The sequence below is a fragment of the Benincasa hispida genome, chromosome 4 (genome assembly GCF_009727055.1).
Source record: "Benincasa hispida cultivar B227 chromosome 4, ASM972705v1, whole genome shotgun sequence".
NCBI classification, from domain to species: Eukaryota; Viridiplantae; Streptophyta; class Magnoliopsida; order Cucurbitales; family Cucurbitaceae; genus Benincasa; species Benincasa hispida.
The window spans coordinates 54,708,306-54,732,852 of NC_052352.1; the positions used below are offsets into that span (position 1 = coordinate 54,708,306).

General features: G+C 32.1%; 2 protein-coding genes across 3 annotated transcripts; both read left to right on the forward strand.

The window, feature by feature from the left end:
• Positions 1-2,558: 2,558 nt before the first annotated feature.
• LOC120074952 (gamma-secretase subunit APH1-like) lies at positions 2,559-9,645 on the forward strand. Of its 2 annotated transcripts, XR_005481170.1 has the most exons (7): positions 2,559-2,844; positions 3,304-3,459; positions 5,130-5,215; positions 7,167-7,292; positions 7,602-7,729; positions 8,876-9,070; positions 9,260-9,645. XR_005481170.1 is itself a non-coding variant. In XM_039028065.1 (6 exons), the coding sequence occupies exons 1-6, from the start codon at positions 2,732-2,734 to the stop codon at positions 9,014-9,016; spliced, it is 750 nt and encodes a 249-aa protein (XP_038883993.1). In that variant the 5' UTR covers positions 2,560-2,731; the 3' UTR covers positions 9,017-9,645. The 2 variants fall into 2 exon arrangements, 1 of the variants encoding a protein (XP_038883993.1); XM_039028065.1 differs by having other exon boundaries at positions 2,560-2,844; positions 8,876-9,645.
• Positions 9,265-23,771, forward strand: LOC120074953. The gene is made up of 3 exons (XM_039028066.1): positions 9,265-9,402; positions 12,296-12,365; positions 23,362-23,771. The coding sequence occupies exons 1-3, from the start codon at positions 9,316-9,318 to the stop codon at positions 23,550-23,552; spliced, it is 348 nt and encodes a 115-aa protein (XP_038883994.1). The 5' UTR covers positions 9,265-9,315; the 3' UTR covers positions 23,553-23,771.
• The last annotated feature ends 776 nt before the right edge of the window (positions 23,772-24,547 follow it).

Sequence of the window (24,547 nt, forward strand, 5' to 3'; positions counted from 1 at the left end):
ACTTTTTATTCATTGACAGCTTATTATATATTTATACCATTAATTTGTCATTTTGACAAACGAATAAGTATTTACTATTGCAACCTTGCTATTTTTGCTATGCCTCCACAACGAGTTGGACTTATTTCGTATGTTTTGTAGTTGATGCAGTTATAATTGTTAAACTTAATAATGAAATTATTGATACAAGCTCTCTTCCTAATTTTTCTCCCCCAATTATATTTGAATTTGTATTTTATTATCAAATTAAATTTTATCTAACTACTTATCAAATTAATTACAATAAACAAAAACTTCATGATTTTTCTATCCAATTTATGTTTCAATTTATCTCTTATTATAATATTTGATTTTATTTAACCAACTTTTGATTTATTTAAATGTTTGTTACGAATTCAATTGTATCTAAATTTCTTCCCATTATTTTATACTTATTATTATCAAGTTAATTTGATTTTTTCCCCATATTTTCAATTTTTCAATTTTTCATATAGAGACACGTAAAAATGGCTTGGTGTACTTAAAAAGAAACATATAAACATAAATTAAACTTTAGATGTTTGAAACACATGTGCATTATTATACATATATATTGTTCAGTTTATTATTATTATTATTATTAGAATAAGATAACAAAAAACCCTAAATCTCATATTTTTAATCTTTTTCACTTAGTCGGCTCCCAAAATCTATTTTTATCTTCTCAATCTCATGTTTGCAATCGTTGGTTCAACAACCCTTTCTTGAATTCCATCGGCTAGCTTTTTTATGATCACCCTCGCCAGGTCGCCGACCTTTTTCGCTCGCACACATGTTTCTTGCTTTTTTTTTTTTTTTTTAATACTTTGAACATCACTTTCAACAATGATGTTTGGGGGTTGATAGTATTTAAAGTTAACTTTCAAGATTCTATGAGCAAAATGGTCACATGGAATGAAGATGATAAAACTCTCTACAACTTGTTTGATGTCAAACGTAATCATATTTCCAATAGTCACATCGTCTTGAAGTTGCAATTCTTTCAAATACCACTGGTACAATCAACTTTGCTCTTTCTCATATTGGAGGAAGTCTATCATTGTAGACATCCATAAGTTTCAAATGATCCCCACCGGTCATCATCTTCCCTCGACTTTGCTCTTTCTCATCTCGGAGGAAGTCTATCGTTATAGACATCCATAAGTTTCAAATGATCCCCACCGGTCATCATCTTCTCTCGCATATACTATAGTAAGCGTTAAGAACCATATTGGGTGATTTTAATTTTTTATCTCTTAAATGTTTAGATATATGTATTTGTGGAGTTTTTTTGAAGCGATGTATTTTTTCATTATCGTTTGTACTTAATTTTTTTGTCTTAGGATAGTTTTGTCATTTACTAATTAGTATTTCATAGTTTTGCTATTTTTATAATTATGAAACATTTTAATCATTTTTCCAAACGAAAATTGTTATTTCTCTTGTCAGTCCTGATTTAAATTAACGAAAACTTTTCTTCTAAGTGGGTCAAATTAAACAAATCATACACTTTATGCTAGCTAGCTAATTTAAACAAAAACTTCATACAAATAAACTCGACCCAAAGTAATCAAGAAATTAAAACTATTGTATAGGGCCTAAATGAAAAGTAGACCCAATTTTCATAACAAATGGATTTTGGCCTTCTACTCATGTCATCATCACGTGAAATTGCCACTATAACCCTTCTTCCTTCATTCTTCCTCCTTTTACAATTTTGTTTTGATTGTTTTTTTTTTTTTTTTCCCATTTTGAGTTGTTTTGCATTTCTTCTTCTAACTATTCATTTATTGTTGGTTATGCATTGTGTCATATTCTTCTTATTCTTCCATTTTTAATATGTTATTTTCTTCTTATTTTCCTGCGCTTTTCTTCTCATTTTTCGTTCTCCAAAATTTCTCTTCCTTCTTCATTCTGCAGTTTTCTCTCGAAGAAAAGAATTGCAATTGTGTTTGATGAGGAACAAGAGGAAGGAGGAGAAGTGAAAGACTGGAGCAAGAAGCGAGAGTGAAAATCTAGAGGAAGAATATGAATAAAGGAAAAAAATCGAAGAAAAAATTTACAGTTGTGCTTGATGAGAAACAAGAATAAGGAGCGATAAACTAGAGTGAGAAGTGAGAAGAATCTAAACAAGGAAAAAATCGTAGAAAAAGGTTGTAATTGTGTTTGATGAGAAACAAAAGAAAGGAGTGAGAAGCGAAAGGAATGAACTACTTTCACACGTGGTTGACATAAGCAAAAAGCTATTTCTCGATCAAATGTGAATCTTGGGCCAAATTTCATTTGGGTCCATAAAAAAGGAGTCTTTCGAACAAAACCTTTAAAAGACATTAATGGTTAATGACCCAATTATAGAAAAACTTAATGAAACCAACCTTTGTTTTATGTATGGAGTACTTAACTATCCATTATCACATTAGGGACATCTCATTCATTACGAATGAAAACGATAGATGAGACGTCCCTAAAATAATAGTGCTTTATGACATTAGCACAAACTTAATCTTCATTCGTTTTTTAAGTCCATCTTTTGGCATTTAACACCTTAGGATTTGGTCATTCGAACAAAAATCTCTTGAGAATTGGGGCATGGTAGATTAAATTTTGGAATTTCAAACCTGCTAGTATACAAACAAATATCAGTCTCCAAATTGGGGAAAGCAAGCAAACAAAGCAAAGCAAGGCGAGAGGGCGGAGGCAAAGGAAGAAGGCGATGACAGTAGCAGCAGGAATCGGCTACACCTTGATAGCCTTGGGCCCTTCTCTTTCCCTTTTCATCTCCGTCATTGCCCACAAACCTTTCTTGATTCTTACCCTTCTCTCCAGGTATTTCTCCATTTCCGTCTTCATTTCTGTTTCAAACCCACCTCCATTATGTTCCATCATGCCTTTCTCTTTCTTCAATTCCTCTCTTCTTCTACTCTCAGTATGCTTTGTTCTGGGTTTTAATTACTTCCAATTAGGTTTTTCAACTTTCAATTTTCATTCTATGTGTTGGATCAATACAGAATTTATGCCCTTATCAGTCAATTGTGTTGTTAAGCAGTGACTATGTAGTAGAATTACAATTTGTGGTTTAGAATGAAATTGGAACTTTTTAAATGTTTGAACTATATAGGCGCAAATATCAAATTTTAGAAATTGAACCTTTAGATTCCATTTTGAAGTTGTTAACTGGTATCTGATGAGGAACTACGAGTAGTTTGATTGAAAAAGGAAGTTTTTGTCGGTAGCTATTTTGTTTTACCGGATACTTTTCATGGTTATCACTATTCATGTTTGCAGCACCCTGTTATGGCTCATTAGTTTGATATTGCTGTCTGCGTTATGGAGGGGCTTTCTTCCACTGAACTCAACAATATTGTGGCCTTATGCAATTCTTATATTGACTTCGGTTATTTTTCAAGAAGCTCTACGGGTTCTTTTCTGGAAAGTCTACAGGTGAGTTAGTTAATAATAGCATCTCAATATCACTTCGTACTTATTTTTATTTTTATGAGAAACATTCAATAGAATTTCATTGATGAGATGAAATTACAAAAGGGCTGTAGAAACAAACAACGATTCAAAATAATCTCTCAGTACATGCAATAGTGAATAGTCATTTGGAACTGAAGCTTAAAGTACAAAGAAAGGCAAGTTTTTTTTTTCCTCAAAGCACACCGTAGAATAATAATAATAATAACAACAACAATAGGTTTATACATTGAAAATTGTGATATTATGAGTGATGAGGACGAAACATTTATAAAATGAGGGTTTTTCTAAAATATAGATTTTGTGCAATATTCCTTAGAAAAGTTTGATGGGATGCGCCTCTATGAGTGTTGGTGTGTTGCCTCACCTCACTTAATATAAATATTATTAAAAATCTGTTATAATAACTTACTATAGACTATGGGAATTGAAAGCATGTAGGTTAGATTAGGTTTGTTGAGGAAGTCTCAAAATATAAATGATTAGTTGATGTATCAAGAGAAAGAGAGAGTACAAAGCAGTGAAGAAATTCCTTAAATGTTTATTATTATAGATAAGCATATTTGGGGTTTTTATTTATAAGAAATTCCTTAAATGTTTATTATTATAGATAAGCATATTTGGGGTTTTTATTTATAAGCTGCTGCTTAAATGAACCAATAGCCAACTGACCAACGAACACCTCAGCCTTTTTACCACGTAACAAAGATAGTACACATGCAAATATATATAGCCTTCTTACCACGTAACAAAGATAGTACACATGCAAATATATATAGCCTTCTTCTTCTTCAGGGTTTAATTAGATGATTCATATGTGATATATTTACATTCTTTTAGTGGAAAATAAGGCCAAAATTAGAAAAGGGGAGCTTTTGGACTTCGATAGATAAGTGATGTATTCAGTGATTAAATTTTTCCATCAGTTTATTGTTTCTGTTGAGCAGCCATTGTTGCACATCTTTTACTTTTTCCTTTTAGGATTGATGCTTACGGTTACTGTCCTTTTTATTATTTGTTTTTATTTTTAGAATATTATATCACATGCGGGGTGGAGTACGACCCTTTAGAAAGTAAAGATGTCTTAACTGTTGAACTATGCTTTTGTTGGGCCTTATTTACCAACTTTCTTGGGAGATAAAAGAATGAATTAGTTTATACATGTATGTGCACATTTTCTTTAATCTCCATATTTACATTTACTTTTGTCTACCACACAGATATCAAAACACAATCATTTTCTCATTCATTCTAGATTCTAAGTTAGAACTGCCTGACTCTCTACTGTTAGATCTATTTGGCCTTACTATTAATTAGTTTATCTTATTGGGGCATAATCCAAAGAGCATTCTTTTAACCTTCCACGACTGTAGATTACTAATTGGTGTCCTCTTACAAGTACTAATATCTTTCTGAAATATTGCAGCCTGCTAAGTTTTGGCTATTTTTCGTACCCTTCTAAAGACATACCTCCTTCCTATCTGCTACTTTAAATTGTCATTGATTGATTTTGTCTTCTATAATATACATGTACTATCAATTAGATTTTAAAGTAACTGTTTTCTGTAGACTGTATAATTCTTTAGCTATAAACAATGATTTACCTACGATTTCTAAGCTATTGAATTTTATAGGAGATTAGAAGATATGTTAGATGCTTTTGCCGACAGAGTTTCAAAGCCGCGTCTATATTTGACAGATAAGATGCAGATTGCTCTAGGTAAACTTTGATTTGATCACCCATGATTCAACTTATAGCCTTTTGTTTTTTGCCATTAGTTTCTATAAAGCCAAGATATTAAAATTTGGTTGGTATGTTCTACCCATATGAAAAGTTGGGAAAAATACCCTTTTGGTCCATAGGGTTTGAGTCTAGTTTCTATTTGGTCCATAGGTTTCAAAATGTTACACTTTTACCTCTAAGTTTTAAGTTTAATTTCTATTTGGTCCATAAATTTCAAAATGCTATATTTGTACCCTTGGCTTTTGAGTTTAGTTTTCATTTGGTATCTAAGTTTCAATATTTTATATTTTCATCGTAGAGTTTTCACTCATGCTCACTTTGGCATTAACTTTTAGTTAATTAATTTAAAATAATTATCAAGTGAACATTTCAAATTAATTTTAATAGTGATGGATAATTAGTGAAAACTAACTAATTATGATTATTGTAATTCTTTTAAATTAATCGATAGACATTAACACTATGGACCGAAAATGAGTATTTAGTGAAAAATCAAGATTAAAAGTGTAAATCTTGAAACATGGGGACCAAATGGGAAAAAAACTCAAAACTTGAGTAAAAACGTAACATTTTGAAATCTAGGAACCAAATGAAAAATTAAACTTAAAACTTGGGGGTGAAAGTGTAGTATTTTGAAACCTAGGGACCAAATAGAAACTAGAATCAAAACCTAGGGCTAAAAAGGTATTTTTCCTAATAAGTAAAACCTTACAAAATGAGAACAATCATGAGGCAGAATGGATAGACTTGCTTCTAGATACTAGAAAATATGCCAGAGAAAGAACCAGTGGGATCTCTGTACCGAATTCTCATATCAAAAGAATGAGATTTAGGTTTCTCGCTGAAATTATTAGTCTTCTCCTCTCCTTGAAATTGTTAAGGTGTGCAATGCTCCAAGCATCCTATTTGCAAGAAACATCTATAAATATCCTTATGATTCCCTCCGACCAAATACTCCATACAATATCCGGATGGCCTACTCCAACCAGAACCTATTGCAACAGCCAACCTCTAGAAGGTAACTAATAGCTCAAGCCATCATCCCTACTGACCAAGTTACACACAAAAACAAACCCTTCTGATAACATTTGGGCTATATGCACACTGCAGTAAAATAATGTACTAGTATATTGTTGTGGTTTTGGAGGGCCTCTTTACTTAGAATGCTACAGAGGGATGAAGATCAATAAAAATATTTCTTTGGGTGATGACCATGGTATTAATTCTCCCAGACTGTAAAGTTAAGCCTGATTTTTTAAAATTTTTGGATAAGAAACAATTTTATTGATGAATGAAATAATAAGAAGCCCTATTCATATGGAGTACAAAAGATGTTTCCAATTAGCAACATGAAAATTTAAAATTTTAAACTATGATCTTTGAGGGGCAGTAAATCTTTACACCAGATTCTAAGACTCTTTCGTTGGATTTTTCAATGTCCTTGAAGATTTAGCCTTTCTTTCTTACCAATCTTTGTCAAGACTGCACTCGTGCTGCTGTACCATAAAACTTCCTTTGTGGGTTAGAAGGGGTGGTCTATAAGAGAGTGATTTTCTAACATATGGAAGCTTAAATTTTCTGACCAGAATTCTAGTTATTGAAACTCTAGATTTAGAAGACCCAGCACATTGAGTGTGGAAAAAACCTTCCTAGAAATTGCAGCCTGACTTAAGGGTCTTATTTAGTCATACAAACAGAACTTGTCTCTGTGTTGGAAGTAATCAGACAGAGACAAGTATGAAAAGACAGTCAACTGTCCTAAATTTGAGACATGTTAAATGGCGTTCTAATGTTTCTCCTTTAGTATGAAAAGACAATAGTTTGTGAACTGAAGGCAGAGTGATTTTAGTATTTCAGTAAGGTTCCTGGTCGTCTTTGTTTTCTAATCTTACACGAGCTCTAACGTACACTTCTTAATTGCTTGCAGCTGGGGGTTTAGGTCATGGCATAGCTCATGCCGTGTTCTTCTGTCTTAGCCTTCTAACACCATCATTTGGTCCAGCGACTTACTTCGTTGATAGGTGCTCCCAACTACCATTTTTTCTTATCTCTGGTGAGTTCTTACTCATATTTATTTGTGTATATACTTTGTATACCTCTGTGAACTATACATTGTCCGAAAAATTAGGTCATTGTTGTCACACTGACTTTCACAAACCCTTGCATTCGTTTCCAGCTATTCTAAGAGTTCATTTGTTTGTTCAAATACCATGTTTCTTATCGTATTGCTGGCACATTTTAAGGCTGGCAAATGGATCAGCATTATTCTTTCTTTTCTTTTCTTTTTTTCTTTTGTTTTTTTTAATTGACATTAATAACTGAAGACGACTTATCTAGCAGTATTTTGCTGGTAATCCTGCAGCTATCATTGCTCTTGCATTTGTTACCATCCATACTTTCTCTATGGTCATTGCATTCAATGGATATTCAGAGGGGAAGAAAGTGGACCAGTATTTTGTTCCAGTCATTCATCTTGCTGCAGGAATGGTGGTAAAACCCTAATCTTGCTCTGGAACGTTGATTCTTTATTTTATTATTTTTGTCCTGCCATTCCAATTTATTCATATGAAGTAGTGTTTGCACCTAAGTGCTCATCATGTGGATTTTACGATCAAGTTTCTACCTGGGTTTTTATTTTAAATTTAGGTTTGTTTAGTAAGAGAATATATTTTAAAATTGAGTCAAGCCACGTAAATACCACGTTAATCATCCCATTCTAACCGACGTAGGACAAAGGTAGTCCATACTACCTTGGTTCCTAATAGGTTCCTTTTTCTTTAAGCATAAATAGCGAACTCTAAGAGACTAAGCTCTATGACTATGGGCATTTCTTCTTTGCAATCTTTTCCGAGTGTCTAAATTTCTGCAACTAGAAGATAGACCAAGGAAGAAAAATTTTCTTTGGCATCCTTGTTTCCCAGTAAGCTTCACATTGGAGATTTCAGCGTAGGAGCTCTAGAAATTAACTGAAGATAAGTCGATTTACTTGTATAGGAGATGTAATTATCGAAGCACCAAACCTGCCCGTCTTCTTCCACATCAACCCCTGCAACATCAACTTCATCTCTGAAACAAATGCAGTTATCTATTTCTCTGTCAAATAAGTTCTTCCTCCTTCCTCAGCCCCATAGGCCAATTTTCAATATTAAAATTGCAAAGTTCTTAGCAACACCATTTTTTTTATTTTATTTTATTTTTACTTTTTTGTGATCAAGAATATATTAGGGATCTGGCAGGAAAGATGGGGATTGGAATCACGCTCATTATCCTTTCCAATTTATTATTATTTTTTCAACAGAAACAAAATTTTTCATTGATTTAATGAAAAGAGAGTAATACTTGAGATACAAAGTTCGAATTACAATGAAACATTAGCATAATGATCTTGAAATCGAGGGATCAGTTGGTGCACCAGACATTTGAACTAGGTTGACACTCCCATAGCACCCTCGTCATATCTTATTACAAGATAAAGCTATCTGAGCTAGTTACAAAATAACACATAACTTGGTTATTTTGATGATTTTGAAAATATAGTGTCCACATTGATACAACCCAACAAGTTTATGGGTCAAAATTAATTTTTTTCCTTTTTATAAAAAAAATTATAATTCATATTTTTCCTTTTGTTTGCAGACGCTTGTAAACTTTGCATCTGGAGGTTGTGTAATTGGTATACCTCTCCTATATATCATGGCAATTCTGACCTTGATTCACTGTGGGAAAATGGTTTGGAGAAGATTGATGGAAAACCAAAGTCGACTGGGTAATCGATAGCATCATCATTGAACTACTCTTCTGCAGTAACATTGCTAACTCAGCATCTTGAAGGTATCTTCAAGCGAAGAACTATTCTCAGTGGCAAAAACGATGAACAAGACGAACACAACTTTGTAGCCTATGGAAATGCTATTATGTTTCTTCTGAAGAAGAATCCAGCATTAACATGATAACACATTTCTTAAAGTATTGATTACGGTTTCTGTGTTATACTTATGGTTTCTTGAACTGTTGATTCAGAAATTTTGTGGTCTCAAGGCAAAAGGAGTTGGTGGCATACTTCACTCAGCAGGTGAATGATGCTTTCACAAATAATCCTCATCACATTGGATGCTATCAGACCACCAATCAATGCCCAAATTGATAAATGCTTGAAGCCACGGGTAATAGATTCAAACATTGTTTTTTAGATTTCTCTCTATATATTTTTAAGTGACCTAACACCATAGGATTGGTCTATAAATAAATAACGGGGAAAATAATATGATTAAGGTTGGCATATATTTCCAAGGAAACAAATCACAAACAGTGTAGGTTCAGTATGGCTCAATTGCTATGAACTTGTAGTATTATCCTCGACTTGGTTCGATTTTCTAAACAATGTTACCAACAATATAGCTTTGCAAGATGGCCCTCCTTGTCCTTAGCTTTATATGTATTTTTAATTTGTAGTTTGGGAAATTAGTGGTGAGGTTAATCTAGAGGAGAGGTGAACGTAGAGTTAAATAAGGGGATTTTTTTAAATATAAAAAATACTTAAAAGTATTCACACTTTATAGCAGCACTTTTGGAATTTTTTTTTTGCTATAAAATGTAAATATTGTTTTTGATGTTTCTATTTATAAGAATTTTCTTCAAATTAAGCTTAATTTTCAAAAACTCAACAAAAATTGAAATGATTATTAAATGAAGTTTTAATTATTATTATTTTTTAAAAATTAAGTTTATAAATATTATTTTCATCTATGGTTTCTTTACTATCTTATCCATTTTTAATTAATATTTTTATAAATCAAGTTAAAATTTGAAAATTAAGGGACATAACAATTAGGTTTTAGCTTTGAGTTTAGTTTTTTAAAAAGGGGTCTGTTAACTGTTAAGTATCTAATTGACATTTGAAAATGGTCAAGAGAATTAAAAAAATGGTTTTTAAAAAAGGATTTTTGGTTTTTAGAAAGCACGCGTGATATTTTTTGCTAAAATTGCCTTGTGTGGTCTTGTGGTTGCCATATGTGCAATCAAATTCCAGGACTTGGGTTTCATTCCCAGAAATTACATTAATTTTTTACTTTTATTTTTTTATTTTACGATAATAGTTTCTATTTTTTTATATAAAGATAAATGTTAAATAATGTCAAAGAAAACTTTTCTTGTTTTACCCTTTTTTTCCACATCGGATTTCATTCTTCATTTTAGCAAGTATATCTTAAAGTTTTTTTAAACAATTACAAAATTCAAAGTTAAAATGAATAAATTTAATTTTTTATTATTGTTATTTTAATTTAGAAAATCACAACTCTTCAAGAGAGCGTGTGTTTTCTAGAAAATGATCCATTTTTCTTCAAGGATATTAATAAATTAAAATTAAAACTATTATTACTTTATTATATTTTGTCTGTTTATTTTTGTCATCATGATTAATTTGTGCGCTTAAAATATTGATAGTGTTGTGTCAGTATGGATTTTTAAAAAACCAAAACAAAGATATAGTTTTATAGCTATGCATATAAGATAGGACATTATTTTAAAATAACTTGATTTTACTTTTATTAAATACATATAAAATTAAGAAAGCCATCGAAAACTTATTTTGAATGTTAAAAACAGAAAAAAAATTATCAAATATGTTTTTTTTTTTTTTCTTTTAGTTTTTAGTTTAAAAAATAGAAAACTAAAAACAATTATCAAACACATTTCTGGTTTTTTGTTTTTCAAAAACAGTAGATAAAAAATAGTAACCAAACATATATTTTTTTGGTTTTAAAAAACAGAAAACCAAAAGTAGTAACCAAACATGTATAGTTTTTATTTTTTAAAAACTAAAAATAAAAAACAATTACCAAACATATTTTTGGTTTTTTGTTCTTAAAAAACAGAAAACAAAAAAACATTAACTAAATATGTATGGTTTTTGTTTTCTAAAAACTAAAAACCAATAATAAAATTTTAAAAAATAAAAAAGTTATTAAAGGAGGTTTAAAGAAAAAAGAGTTATCCAAAACTTGTTTTTGTTTTAGAATTTGAGAAAGAAAAAAATATAGTATAAAATTTAGGAGAAAATAAACCTAAATTTCAAAAATAGAAACCTAGAAACAACATTGCCATCAAATAGGAATCTAAAATATGTTTGCGAACTCATTGCCTCATCAACACCCAATCAACCCACTTAGGATTTAATGACTTTTAGTGGAAGAATCATTTGAATCTATTTCTTAAAGCATATGGGCTAAATTGCATATTTTAAAAACCGAAAAAATCAAATATAATTCGTGAATTTTTAAATTCTGTCTAATAGGTCTCTCGATATATATATATTTTTTTAAAAATTATTATTATTTTTTTTATACATATAGCCTAAATATGTAAGCTCAATTACACAATTGTCTAGACTTTTCTATTTTTTTTTTACTTGAATAGCCCAATTGACTATTATTTTACACAAAAGTTTGGTCTTATTTACTTTTTTAGCCTTCTTTATCTTTATCTTTATCCTTTTTTTTTTTTTTTTTTAATTTTTTTAAATATAATCATATTAATAATAATAATAAAAAAATACATGTAATGAAAGTTTTTTGCGATTATGAACTTTCCAAAACAACATTCTTTTTAAAGCTTACACCTAAAATGACAGTTTCTCCAAAAACCGAAAATTGTACCTTTCATAAACGAAAACAAGAATTGACAAAAAAATTTGAAGGAGAAACAATGTATATTTACAAAATAATATATTCATATCATAAATGTTATATATATTATAAATTTACTATTTAGTGTAGATATCCATAATCTACTAGGTTACCAAATATCATAAACCTCCCATTGAATTTCATATTGTAACATATACCATCCATTAAATTTTATATTATAACATATACTATTCCATGTCTTATAAATAGTGGCGGGTGGTACCTTTGTAATATACACCAACAATTGAGTTCAATTGTTCTCTCTACTTTCTTCTTTACTTTGCGCTTTAATTTGCTTGTTTTGTTCTTGATTTGTTTTTATTTTACAATACGTTATCAACACGAGTCTTTACCACAAAAATGTTTGTAGAGGTTGGAGTTGGTTCACTGGAACATCAAGAACATTAGAAACCCTTTTGAATTATCTACATATTTTCAAGGTATTTAAAATCTTAATATCTCCTCTGTGTCGGCATTTGTGCACTGAATTTTATTTGAAATGTATAATATTGGTGCTTAATTTTTCTTAGGACTATCAAGTATATATATGCTAGTTAATTTTACTATTGAACTTTAATTATGCATGTGATTATGTTTTAAATAGTTTTATATACAATTGTTAAATCCCCCCTCGATTAAGTATGTTCCCGTCAATTGTCTCGATTGTTAATTGTTATGTTTAGAATAATATATATTTTATCTGTTAAGATTATCTCTCAATATAATAATATTATCTTTTATCTTTCAAATATAGGAGTAAATATCCTAAATTATCTTTAATTTTATTTTGAAAGGTTTAAGATTTTAGATATTAAAGATTATTTCTTACTTGAACTAGTTTTTAATAAGATTAAAAATAAAGCTTAAGAATTCATTTTGGTTCATTACACTGAATTTGAAATTAAAAAAAAAAAAAAAAACAATTATAAGAAAACTCTGTCTAAGGATTGTTCTGACTAAGTTGAAGTATTGAAGTTAGAACATCTTTACGGAACTAACCTAGGAGTTGAATTAATCAAAATTTTGTTTATCATGCTAATATTGAAATTTATTTGATTATTTAATATTGAAATTATTTTCATATAGATAAATTTGTGAATTTTAGAAATTTATATATAGTGATTATATAAATTTAATTGAATTTTCTCAGGGAAAAATTTGAAAGTCATGCACAATAGTTAATGGCTCTTCCTAAAGCTAATTCGATTAATACACATTAAGATTAAATAAATCAATTAGTGCTTATTTTAATAAGATGCACTTTAAAGTTGCATTGTTTTGTCTGGTTTTATTAACTAGATGCACATGTAGTTGCACATATTTTAAATCAGTAAATGCTTATAGACTAATAAGCATATGTTACTTGCGTGTATATCAAACATGCTCCCGTTGTAGCAATTTGAGAAATATATTATGAAACATTTTGATGAACATAAATATAATGTTATTTGAGATTAAATAAAACAAATGAGCGTACGATTTTATGCAATAGTTCAGAACCATTCTCTGAAATGAAGGTTGCAATATTTAACAATCGTGGTTGAAATCATGATCACAATAGAGGAAGAAATGATTATTCTATTAAATTTGCATACACATGAGAATTTCACATTCCATTGTAAAACAAAAGAGACAATAATCTAGTATTCGTTGTACAAATATTTAAGAGTTATTTATTTATTTATTTTAAATTTAAAATCCATTGTAATGAAAAGGAAAGGGATGCGTAGAAACAAATTTTGAGAATTTATTTAAATCTCTTGAAGACATAACTTATCTTTTTAACCTTAAATATGGTATTATTTGGATATTACATGTTTCTTAGAATCCTTGAAGGGATGACTATTCTTTTTTACTCACTAATATATGAGATATTTGGATTTCTTTTGAATCTCTTAAAGAGAATAAGAATCATTAATATCTATGTTTTGCATATAGTGCATCTAGATATATTATACTTAAAAGTAGACAATACATTTCCAAAATTTAAAATGCTTGAAGTGAAAAGTCAAATATGATATTACGTCCTGTAGACTTGATTAAAGATTCTGGAAAAGAAAATATTTTTTTGCCCAGAGGAGCAAACATTTACAATCAGCAGACTCTATTCTCTTGTAATCAAAGAGAAGTTTAGTAAATTTGAAAGGTAGACGTTGTAATAGATATTTGTTGGGATGTATGCCCTAAAGCCTTGTAGTTATATGTTATTTGAAATAATGGTTGATCATTTTATATATGCAATAATCTATTAAAGAAAGATATAAGGTTATTATATGTAACTTAAACATTGTATGTGGTTGACATATAGGTGGATCATGTTTAAGTAATAGCCTAAATGGACTATAGTATATGGATAAGGTTGGATGTCTTATCCTGGTGACACTATGGATACAACCCACTTTTTAATTGTTACAAAAGTTATAAAGTGTTACAAAGGATTTGATCCTAATCGTCCATGTAGAGACATGTGAGTGGGATATTATATACAAAGAGTTTGTATAAGACCAGACTGTGAAATGATTAATCCCTCTTTATATCACTGTTAACTAAAGAGATTAACATTTCATAGGATGACCATAGGTGACTCAACCTTAATTATGAGTGAGTTATGAACTCCTGTCTGTGAGGGTAGTCCTTTGATCCGTATGGGTGAGAGTGGCCAGATTTACCAACTCAATAAGCCTACCATTTTGGGATTTGTTCGAGTAGGGAGCTGAGAACATAGCTATACAAGATGGAATTCACTTTTTCCCATTTTTATGGTAAGTAGATGAATTGCTCCCTTAAGTGCTGACTCCAGGTCTTGAACAATGGGGTCCCTCCCTCTCACTGCCCTGAGAGGGTTTTGTTTATGGTTGGACCATAAACAAGTTGTTCATTAGAGGACCAGTGAGACTTAAGAAGTTAGATGTAATTATAGGGGTAAAACGGTAATTTGGTCCAACTGTAATTACAAACGATTTGTGAAAGGTCAACTTACTGTAGATTGGTTATATCCATGGACATAGAAATATATCTACCGTTCAAAGAATGCGACTGTGGGTCATTAATGGAGTGGCATACAGTTAATGAATGTTGATTAATTTTATTAAAGAGTTTAATTAATTAATCTCGTATTATTAGAGCTTAATCTGTAGGTCCAATAGGTTCCCTTGCTAGCTCACTAAGGATAAAACAAGGAAAAAATGGGTTTGGAATAATTTGAATTGTTTAAAATATTTAAGGAAAATAAATGTATAACAAATATAATGTATATTGATACATTATAATATATAGTTAATTATAAATATGATTTATAACTAACACTATATATTAGAGAATAAAGCTTCTAATCTGTAGGAAGCTTTCTGGCAACGTGTGCAGAATAAAGCTAACCTGGCTGCCCTTATCGATGCGAGCCCCATTCATCTCCACCACATTAAAGTGGACCATCATGTTCAAAACATGTTCTCGAACAGATGTACCCTTCTCCATTTTAGAATTGAAGATGCACTTAAGAGTTTCATGCTTGAGTTGCCCGGATGGTTGTCCAAACATTCCCCTCACGGACTCCATGATCTCACGAGAAGAGACCATATACTCATGCTTCTTGGCCAAGACATCGTTCAGGCTGGCCAAGATGTAAGCTCGGGCTTTCTCGTTCGCCCATATCCATTTCTCATATGTCTCTCGAACATTTTGAGTTGTAGTTTGAGTTGGAATAGGAGGACAATCCTCCGTAAGACGAACCTGAGGTCATCGATGATTAGTATGGTATTTATCGTGTTTTTCTAATTAGCGTAGTTTTCGCCAGTCAGTTTGTCGGCAGATAATAAAGCTAAAGTGGCAGTTGCCATTTTTAAAGTTGCTGGAATACATGAACAAACTTAATAAGTCTATTTGCATTACCACTTCTAACACCAATTTTAGGTTTTAGCAAAATAGTTCTAATGTACCCTAAGTGAAATGACATCTATTTTACAATGATGCCCCAACAAGGCAGAACAAAAGTTACCGGTGGAGTGATCAAGTGCCCCTTCATTGGGATGAGACATTCTCAACCATTAGACAGAAAAAACTCTTGTAACTGACTATAACAGTCACCATTTTTCGGTCCAGAATATGTTAACTTTTAACAATTCCGCGTAAGTGTAATCCCTCATTTTAGGCCCTAGAGTCCCGCCTAATGCGTCCACCATAGGGAAAAAACAGATTAGGACAAGAGATTAAAATAACCTTATCCTTTATAGGAGATCAGATAAAGAGTCGTGCAAAACTGTCATCCTTTAGGAGGACACTCCCAGGGTGCCTCGGGGCGATGCACAAAACGTTATCCAACCTAATGAGAGAGACCATTAGATGTATTGTCACACGTCCCGCTCCTACTTACTATGAATATTCTCTCCATTCACCTTGGTATTGACCTACCCAAATACCATCCTTTAGGAAGACACTCCCAGGGTGCCTTGAGGCCGAGGATAGATCTCACGATGTGAACTTTAGGGAGAAACGTGTAGAAGTTCAAGTGAAGTATCATATACCCCAAGTACCTCTCATTGAATGTCTACCTAGAGATCATTGACTTAGACAATCCGGCTACTGATTTTATCTAAGTGTGAGAACAACTCTTGCTTTTGATAATTAAACAAGTTCAAATCAAGTCCCATTAAACACTTTAACAGACTATCATTAAATTTGCATGCATGCAACAAATCTATCTAATTCACCCTTCCAGGTAGGTTCCTAGGGGTGTTTCGTTTCCATCAGCTTAAGTACCCCAGCCTAGATAGAATCCACCTTAGACAAAAGGTCCTTTATAGATAGATTGGGTACATATTTAATCTTTTATTAGTCAATTTAATCCTATTAAACTGATTAAAAGATTAAACCTAGGTTTCTAATCTCATTACAACTGTGATCTTAGTCTATCTCAATCAAATTTTAAAACTCTTTTAAAACATGATTCAAGCCTAAGTTTGCATGCATGTCTTTCTTATTGATTTTAGTTCTAATTTTCATATAACTCTTATAAAAGAAAGCAACTAAAACCATTCACATTGCTAAGCTATACTAGGTATTTATAACTCTTATAAATTAACCTATATGTCATGCCTCATGCAATGTTCATTCATTACTATATATAACTCTTATATAAATTGTAATGAACTAAGCATATATGCTTGCATACACCCTTATACTATAACACTTATAATATAAAGATGATGCATGGATATGCTTAATGCATGCATAAATATAACTCTTATATTATATGATGCATGAACATGTTTTAATGTAATTTAATCATGCAAGCTACTATATTATAACTCTTATAATATAAAGATGATGCATGAATAAATGCATAACTTATGGTGGGATTCAAAACTATATGACATACTTTATGACATATAATTAAACATACATCACATGTACATTCACCAAAATTAATGAACCAGGTTGATTAGCCTAAAAATCCGAAAATTAAAGCTATCTATTACAAAAGATATCAAGTCATCTGGTACAAATAGGCGAATCGGGTCTTGAACCGCCTGGGTGAAGCCTCACTCTCTGGTCGTGTAACTTTTCCTTGTGATCGTCGAGTAACATTGATCGAGTAACTACGATCGTGTAACATGGATTGAGTGCCTTTGACTATGCGATGAAGCATGAAGGACACTCGATTGTGCAACGCACCGAGTATGACACATGCCTAAATGATCAAGTAGATGACAACTATGTGATGAAGCATGATCTTCTAAACGATCGAGGAGCAAGCACCAAGTAACACTTATCGAGTGATTGAGTAGCTAGTGACTATGCGATGAGCATGCTGGCCTACTTGATCGTTTAGTACGCGCGCCTACCATGCAACGAGTATCCCATACTCAACGATTGTTTACCCCCATCGTTTACATGATCGAGTAGCCAACAAAAAAGGATCGAGTAAACTCTTTACTCGATCGCGTAGCATCAACCATGCGATCGTTTAGCAAATGCTATACGATCGAGTAGAACTTTTCTACACGATCGTCTAGTCGAATCTAAACGATCATTTAGCCTGGGCTACATGATCTGACCAACTCTTGGTTTTCTTCCTCGAAGTAAATTGTATCTCTATGTCTTGAAGTTTCATCAGAATGACTCAAAACACTCCAAAAACTTTGAATACAGACTCGATAGCAAGTTAATATGCCTAAAAACACAAGGGCCCTTACAAATTAACTTTGAAATGTAACATAAAGTAGTAAACAAAGGTAATCATCCTAGAAACTCCATTAATTCACATCCACAAATACATCTAACACTTAAACGTAATGTAGATATGCTCAAGAACGTAAATGCATTTCAATACATCAATGGAATTTGGAATATCAGAACCTGGCTCTGATACTAATTGAAGGAACTCTTAAACAAGAGAACCAGTAAGTGGAAGCAAGATCGTTCCAAATCCATTGTAAAAGAACAACACATTTACAAACATCCAAGAACGATTATGCATCATCGAGTAAATTACAACATGCTTTTCATTTAAAACCAAAGGGAATCGAGTGCCATACATTTGAAGAACTCTTCTTCAAGTATTCCCTTGATCTACACCGGTCAAGCGTCCTAGCAAACTCGATCAATTTCACAAACGCAACGAACAACCAGTACAAATCACAAGCTGTCAGATCCTCAAACCTAATCAAGTAAGAATCGATCCTCGACCCTCGAACAACAACACTCAACACTACCACTCAGTTGCCTTGGTATTCTCGGTGTGAGAATCCAAGAGGTGTGGGCTCTTTGTAGATTTGGTAGAGGGAAGGAGGAGCTCAACGATCGAGTAAATGGGAGAATGTCTAAGTCTATTGTATAGCCTGGGTACTCCATAGTCTAGTAAATGAGAAGCTATCGTTTAGTAAACTCGATGCCTCGTCGTTCACTCTTTCAAAGGCTATCGTATAGCTTTTTCTTTCACTTGATAAAATGTGTTGTGATACTAAAAAAATGAAGCATTTTTCTTTTTATCCTTCAGTTATTAAAACTGACAATAACTTCCCACTATTCATGGTTAAAGGAGAAAATAATAACCAATCAACAATTATCTCATAATTTTTTTATTATAAATAAATATAATAACTAATTTATCATATTATATTTATAACCTATAGTTTTAATATCACATCATATGTAATATTTAAACCATATTACTTTTTCTCCTTTATTGCATTTAATATAAATAATATAAATCATATTTATATTAATTTCTCCAATTAATTTATCTAATACATCAAATCAATTATATCATATATAATTGAATCAATTTAATTATATCATATATAATCAAATTCCCTCTTGTTAATTTGAATACTTCAAACTAACCCAAAAACTGATTCTCAACATGAATCCATTGAGCTACCAAGGGGACCTTATGGACATGTAGCTTGAAGCTCCAACGGTACATAAATAACTGACTAAACTCTTTAATCACGATATCCGTTGTGTAAATTACGATAGCTTGAAGCTCCAACGATACGTGAATAACTGACTAAACTCTTTAATCATGATATCCATTGACTAAACTCTTTAATCACAATATTCAATGGAATTTGGAATATCAGAACCTGGCTCTGATACCAATTGAAGGAACTCTTAAATAAGAGAACCAGTGAGCAGAAGCAAGATCGTTCCAAACCCATTGTGAAAGAATAACACATTTACAATCATCCAAGAACAGTTATGCATCATCCAGTAAATTACAACATGCTTTTCATTTAAAACCAAAAGGAATCGAGTGCCATACCTTTGAAAAACTCTTCTTCAAGTATTCCCTTGATCTACACCAGTCAAGCGTCCTAGCACACTCGATCAGTTTCACGAATGCAACGAACAACTAGTGAAAATCACGAACTGTCAGATCCTCGAACCCAATCGAGTAAGACTCGATCCTCGACCCTCGAACAGCAACACTCGACACTACTACTCGGTTGCCTTGGTATTCTTGGTGTGAGAATCCAGGAGGTGTGGGTTCTGTGTGGATTTGGTAGAGGGAGGGAGGAACTCAACGATTGAGTAAGTGAGAGGATGTCTTAAGTCTATAGTATAGACTTGGTACTCAATCGTCTAGTAAACAAGACGTTGTAGTCTAGTAAACTCGATGCCTCGTCGTTCATTCTCTCAAAGGCAATCGTATAGCTTTTTCTTTCACTCGATCGAATGTGTTGTGATACTCAAAAAATGAAACATTTTTCTTTTTATCCTTCAATTATTAAAACTGATAATAACTTCCCACTATTCACGGTTAAAGGAGAAAATAATAACCAATCAACAATTATCTCATAATTGTTTTATTATAAATAAATATAATAACTAATTTATCATATTATATTTATAACTTATAGTTTTAATATCACATTATGTGTAATATTTAAACCATAGTACTTTTTCTCCTTTATTGCATTTAATATAAATCATATTTATATTAATTCCTCCAATTAATGTATTAAATACATCAAATCAATTATATCATATATAATTGAATCAATTTAATTATATCATATATAATCAAATTACCTCTTGTTAATTTGAATACTTCAAACTAACCCAAAAATTGATTCTCAACATGAATCCATTGAGCTATTAAGAGGACCTTATGGACCTGTAGCTTGAAACTTCAACGGTACGTGAATAACTGACTTAACTCTTTAATCACGATATCCACCATCCGTTAACTGCCAGGCATTCCACTAAAGACCGACAACTGCACTCTTCGCACTACAGATATATTTCTGTGTCCATTAGATATAACCAATCAATAGACGATGACCCTTCACAAATCGCTCGTAAGTATAGCTGGACCAATTTACCTTTTTCCCCTATAGTTACATCTAACTTCTTAAGTACCACTGATTCCTCTAATGAACAATACATCATAGTCCTACTATGAGTGAACACTTATTTGGCCATGAGAAGATGTGGCGCCACATTGTTCAAGACCCAGAATCAGCCCTTAAGGGAGCAATTTATCTACTTACCTCTGCTTCGGGGAAAGAGTGAATTCCGTCTTGTGTAGCTGAGTTCCTAGCTCCCCAATCAGACGAATCCCCAAAGTAGTAGGTTTGAGTCGATGATCTGGCCACTTGCACCCATGAAAATCAAAGGACTGCCCTCATAGGCAAGAGTTCCCAACTCACTCAGGATTAAGGTCATGTTACCTATGGTCATCCTAGTGAAATGAAAGTCTTTGTCATGAATGACGTTATATAATGAGATTAAACATTTTGTGGTCCGATCTTATACAAACTTCTTTGTATCGTTTGTATAGGATACCCCCGCTCGTATGTCTCCACATGAATGACCAGGATCAGATCATTTGTAGCACTTTACAACACTTGTAACATCTACAAAGCGGGTCGTATCTATAGTGTCACCAGAATAAGGTTTCCTTCCTTTATTCATATACTATAGACCATTCAGGTTATCACTTAAGGCACGATCCACTTGTATGTCTCCATATACATGCTTAAGTTACAACGATAACCAAGGATCTTAGTTTATTGGTTTGTGGTTAATGCAACTAAAATATCTCACATTTTATAGACAGTAGTGAATAAAATATCTCATATTATTGCATCACAAATATTTGTTCATACACGTGTTTATAAACTACAGGACCCTATGAGATTTAGGGCATCAACCCCAGCAATAAAGTGTAAATATGTACCTTATTCTGGTAACACTATCGATGTGCCCCACTTTGTATTTAATACAAACAATATGATCCTGAATCGTTCATGTGGAGACATGCGAGTGGGGCATCCTATGCAAAAAGTTTGTATAAGACCAAGACCAAGAAATAAGTCACTCTTACTTTGTAAGGTTGTTTACTGTTTAAGACTGACTATTTCAAATTGATGACCTAAGTAACTGACCTTAATCCTGAGCTAACTATGAACTCTTGTTTATTCGAGATCATCCTTAGATTTGCATAGGTAAAGGTTGGCTCAACAACACCGACTCAATAAGCCTCCCATTTCAGCAATAAGATTGGGTAGATAGCTGGAGACATAGGGTGCAATATGGAATTCACTCCTACTCACTTTTAGAGATAGGAAAGAGGTCGTTCTCTTAAGTACTGATTCCAGGTCCTGAACAAGGGGCTCCACCCTCTCATTGGCCCGAGAAGGACTTGGTTTGGTGATTGGATCATAAACCAATTGTTCATTAGAGAATTAGTGGGACTTAAGGAGTAAGATGTAATTTCGGGGGTAAAATAGCACTTGACCAAGCCATTATTACAAACAATCTGTGAAGGGTCGACTTATTGATTACGGATAAATCAAGTGGACAGAAATATATCTACAATGAGAGGAGTGCAACTATTGGACTTTAGTGGACTGACCTGATAGTTAACGAATGTTGATTAATTCGGTTTAAAGAGTTTAACCAATTAATCTCGAATCGTTGAAGCCCATGATCTGTAGGTTCATTAGATCCTCCTACTAGCTCACAAACGGATTAATCATTAGAATAGAGTGATGAGTTAATTTGAAACGTTCAAATTTGAATTAAGGGAGTTAGTAATTATATACGATATAATTACATGTTTAATTATTGAATTAAACGAAATTGGAGGATTGAATAATATTTAAATTTGATTTAAATATTGATTACATGAATAGAGATTCATGTCCATGGAATTGGTGTTTAATTAATTATTTATTTAGAATAATTTTGGTTAAAACTAATTTTACAATTTTTTCCACAATTGAAACTTGATTTCATATTAATTTATTGTAAAAGTCAATTGAAATTGAAATTGGACATTCAATTTTAAGAATTGATTTTTAATTAAACAAAAATTGGAAATATTGGAAATATGAGCTTTAATGGGTTTTTCCCACTTTTGGCTTTTAAATTACTCATTATTCCACTAATTCGAACAAGGAGTTGTCTTTAAATTATACAATGTGATTACATGAAGAGACTGAACAAAAATAAGTGTTGTTGGCTGGGAAATTAGACATGCAAATAAATTTTTCTGGTTTTACTTTGAAGAAGGTTTCTTCAACTATGGAGGCTGAAAAACAAGTCCTTTTTCCTCCAAATTTTCCTCAAATTAGAACTCATTTTGATTCCCACAAATCAACCTAAAGTCCAAGAGAATAGTAGGGAAGATCAAATGGTGGTCTACAAGGATTTTCTGAAGAGATTTGAGTTGGATTTGTTGAATTGAAGAGTTCTACAAAGGTATGAGTATGACAGAAACCCTATTTATTATTCTATGAACATTTTGTCTTAATTGCTAAAATTGATTAATTAGAATGCTTCATGATCCTAATTTATTCCGTTAATTGCATGCTAACTCCATCAATTGGTATCAGAGCATGATTTAAGTACTCAATTCGTGTTAATTTTATCTTGATGGGTGATTTTCATAGGTTGTGTGAAAATGGTTACTGATATGGATAATTTCAGTTTTGGCACTGCAACGTTGCTCATATTTCAGCCCAGAAATTAGAGTTGAACCTATGGCATTGCAACGCTGGGATGAAGCGTTGCAATGCTGCTTATCCCAGCCAAGAAAGCGCGCACGTGACCCGACCGATGGTTCAAGTGAACTGGTTCAGCCGGTTCGGGTCTGGGAGGTTTGGTTCAACCTATTTTGAATCTATGGAGGTCTGGTTCGGGGGGTTCGGGTTGGTTCGTGAGGCTCAGAAGCAGTTTGGAGCTGTTTTCAATTATTATTGCAATAATTTAGGTTGTTTGCATGCTTAAAATGCCAAAACTGGTCCATATCAGTGTGTGTTTAATTATTTATGCATTATGAATGTATGTTATAATTAAATAAATCTTGTATGTGCTTACAGTATGCCATGTAGATTTAAAATCCCACCATAGGTTGCATGTTGCATGCATTAAAAGTATGTTATAAATAGTTATAATATATAGTATGCATGTTTAGGGTTTCAAGTTTTTAATATAAGGTGTTATATTAAATTCTGAAATGCTTGTTGTATGTTAGGGATGCAAAGCATGTCTATAGTTTTATGAGTAGTTATAAAATTAGATTAGACATTTAAATCTATAACAAAGAAAGTTGCATGCTCACATAGGTTAACAAATAACAACTTGTTTTAATAGTTAAAATAGGTCGTTATCTTGTAAAATTGTGGTTACAAACTCAACCGATATATAATCCTGTCTAAGACTGGAGGTATTTAAGATGACGATTTACGAAACACCTCCTATCTGGGGATTATAGCCGAATAATTGAGCGTTGTTAACCCGATTTTATGAGCATGCGTGAACGATGTGAGGTTTTAAAACTGGTTTATCACCTAGACATCGTAGGTTAAGTCTAAATATAAAACTTATGTTTGGAAGATCACCTAGACTTAGGTTGTTAATTAGTCGGAATGAACCTGAGTAAATATTTACCCAAAATAATTAGAACACTTCTGTAAGAGATTAATAACCTATTCGATATGTTATTCTTAACTCTCATATCCCTAAGAGTTCATACCGTGAGATTCATGATCGGCTTCTGTCACTCTGGGAGTGACCTCCATTCGGAAAGTGTTTGCGAGGGTCAATAGTAAGGTGAATAGAGGAAGTAGTTCATAGTAAGTGGGTGAAGGATATGTGTCAATGTGTCCTGCGG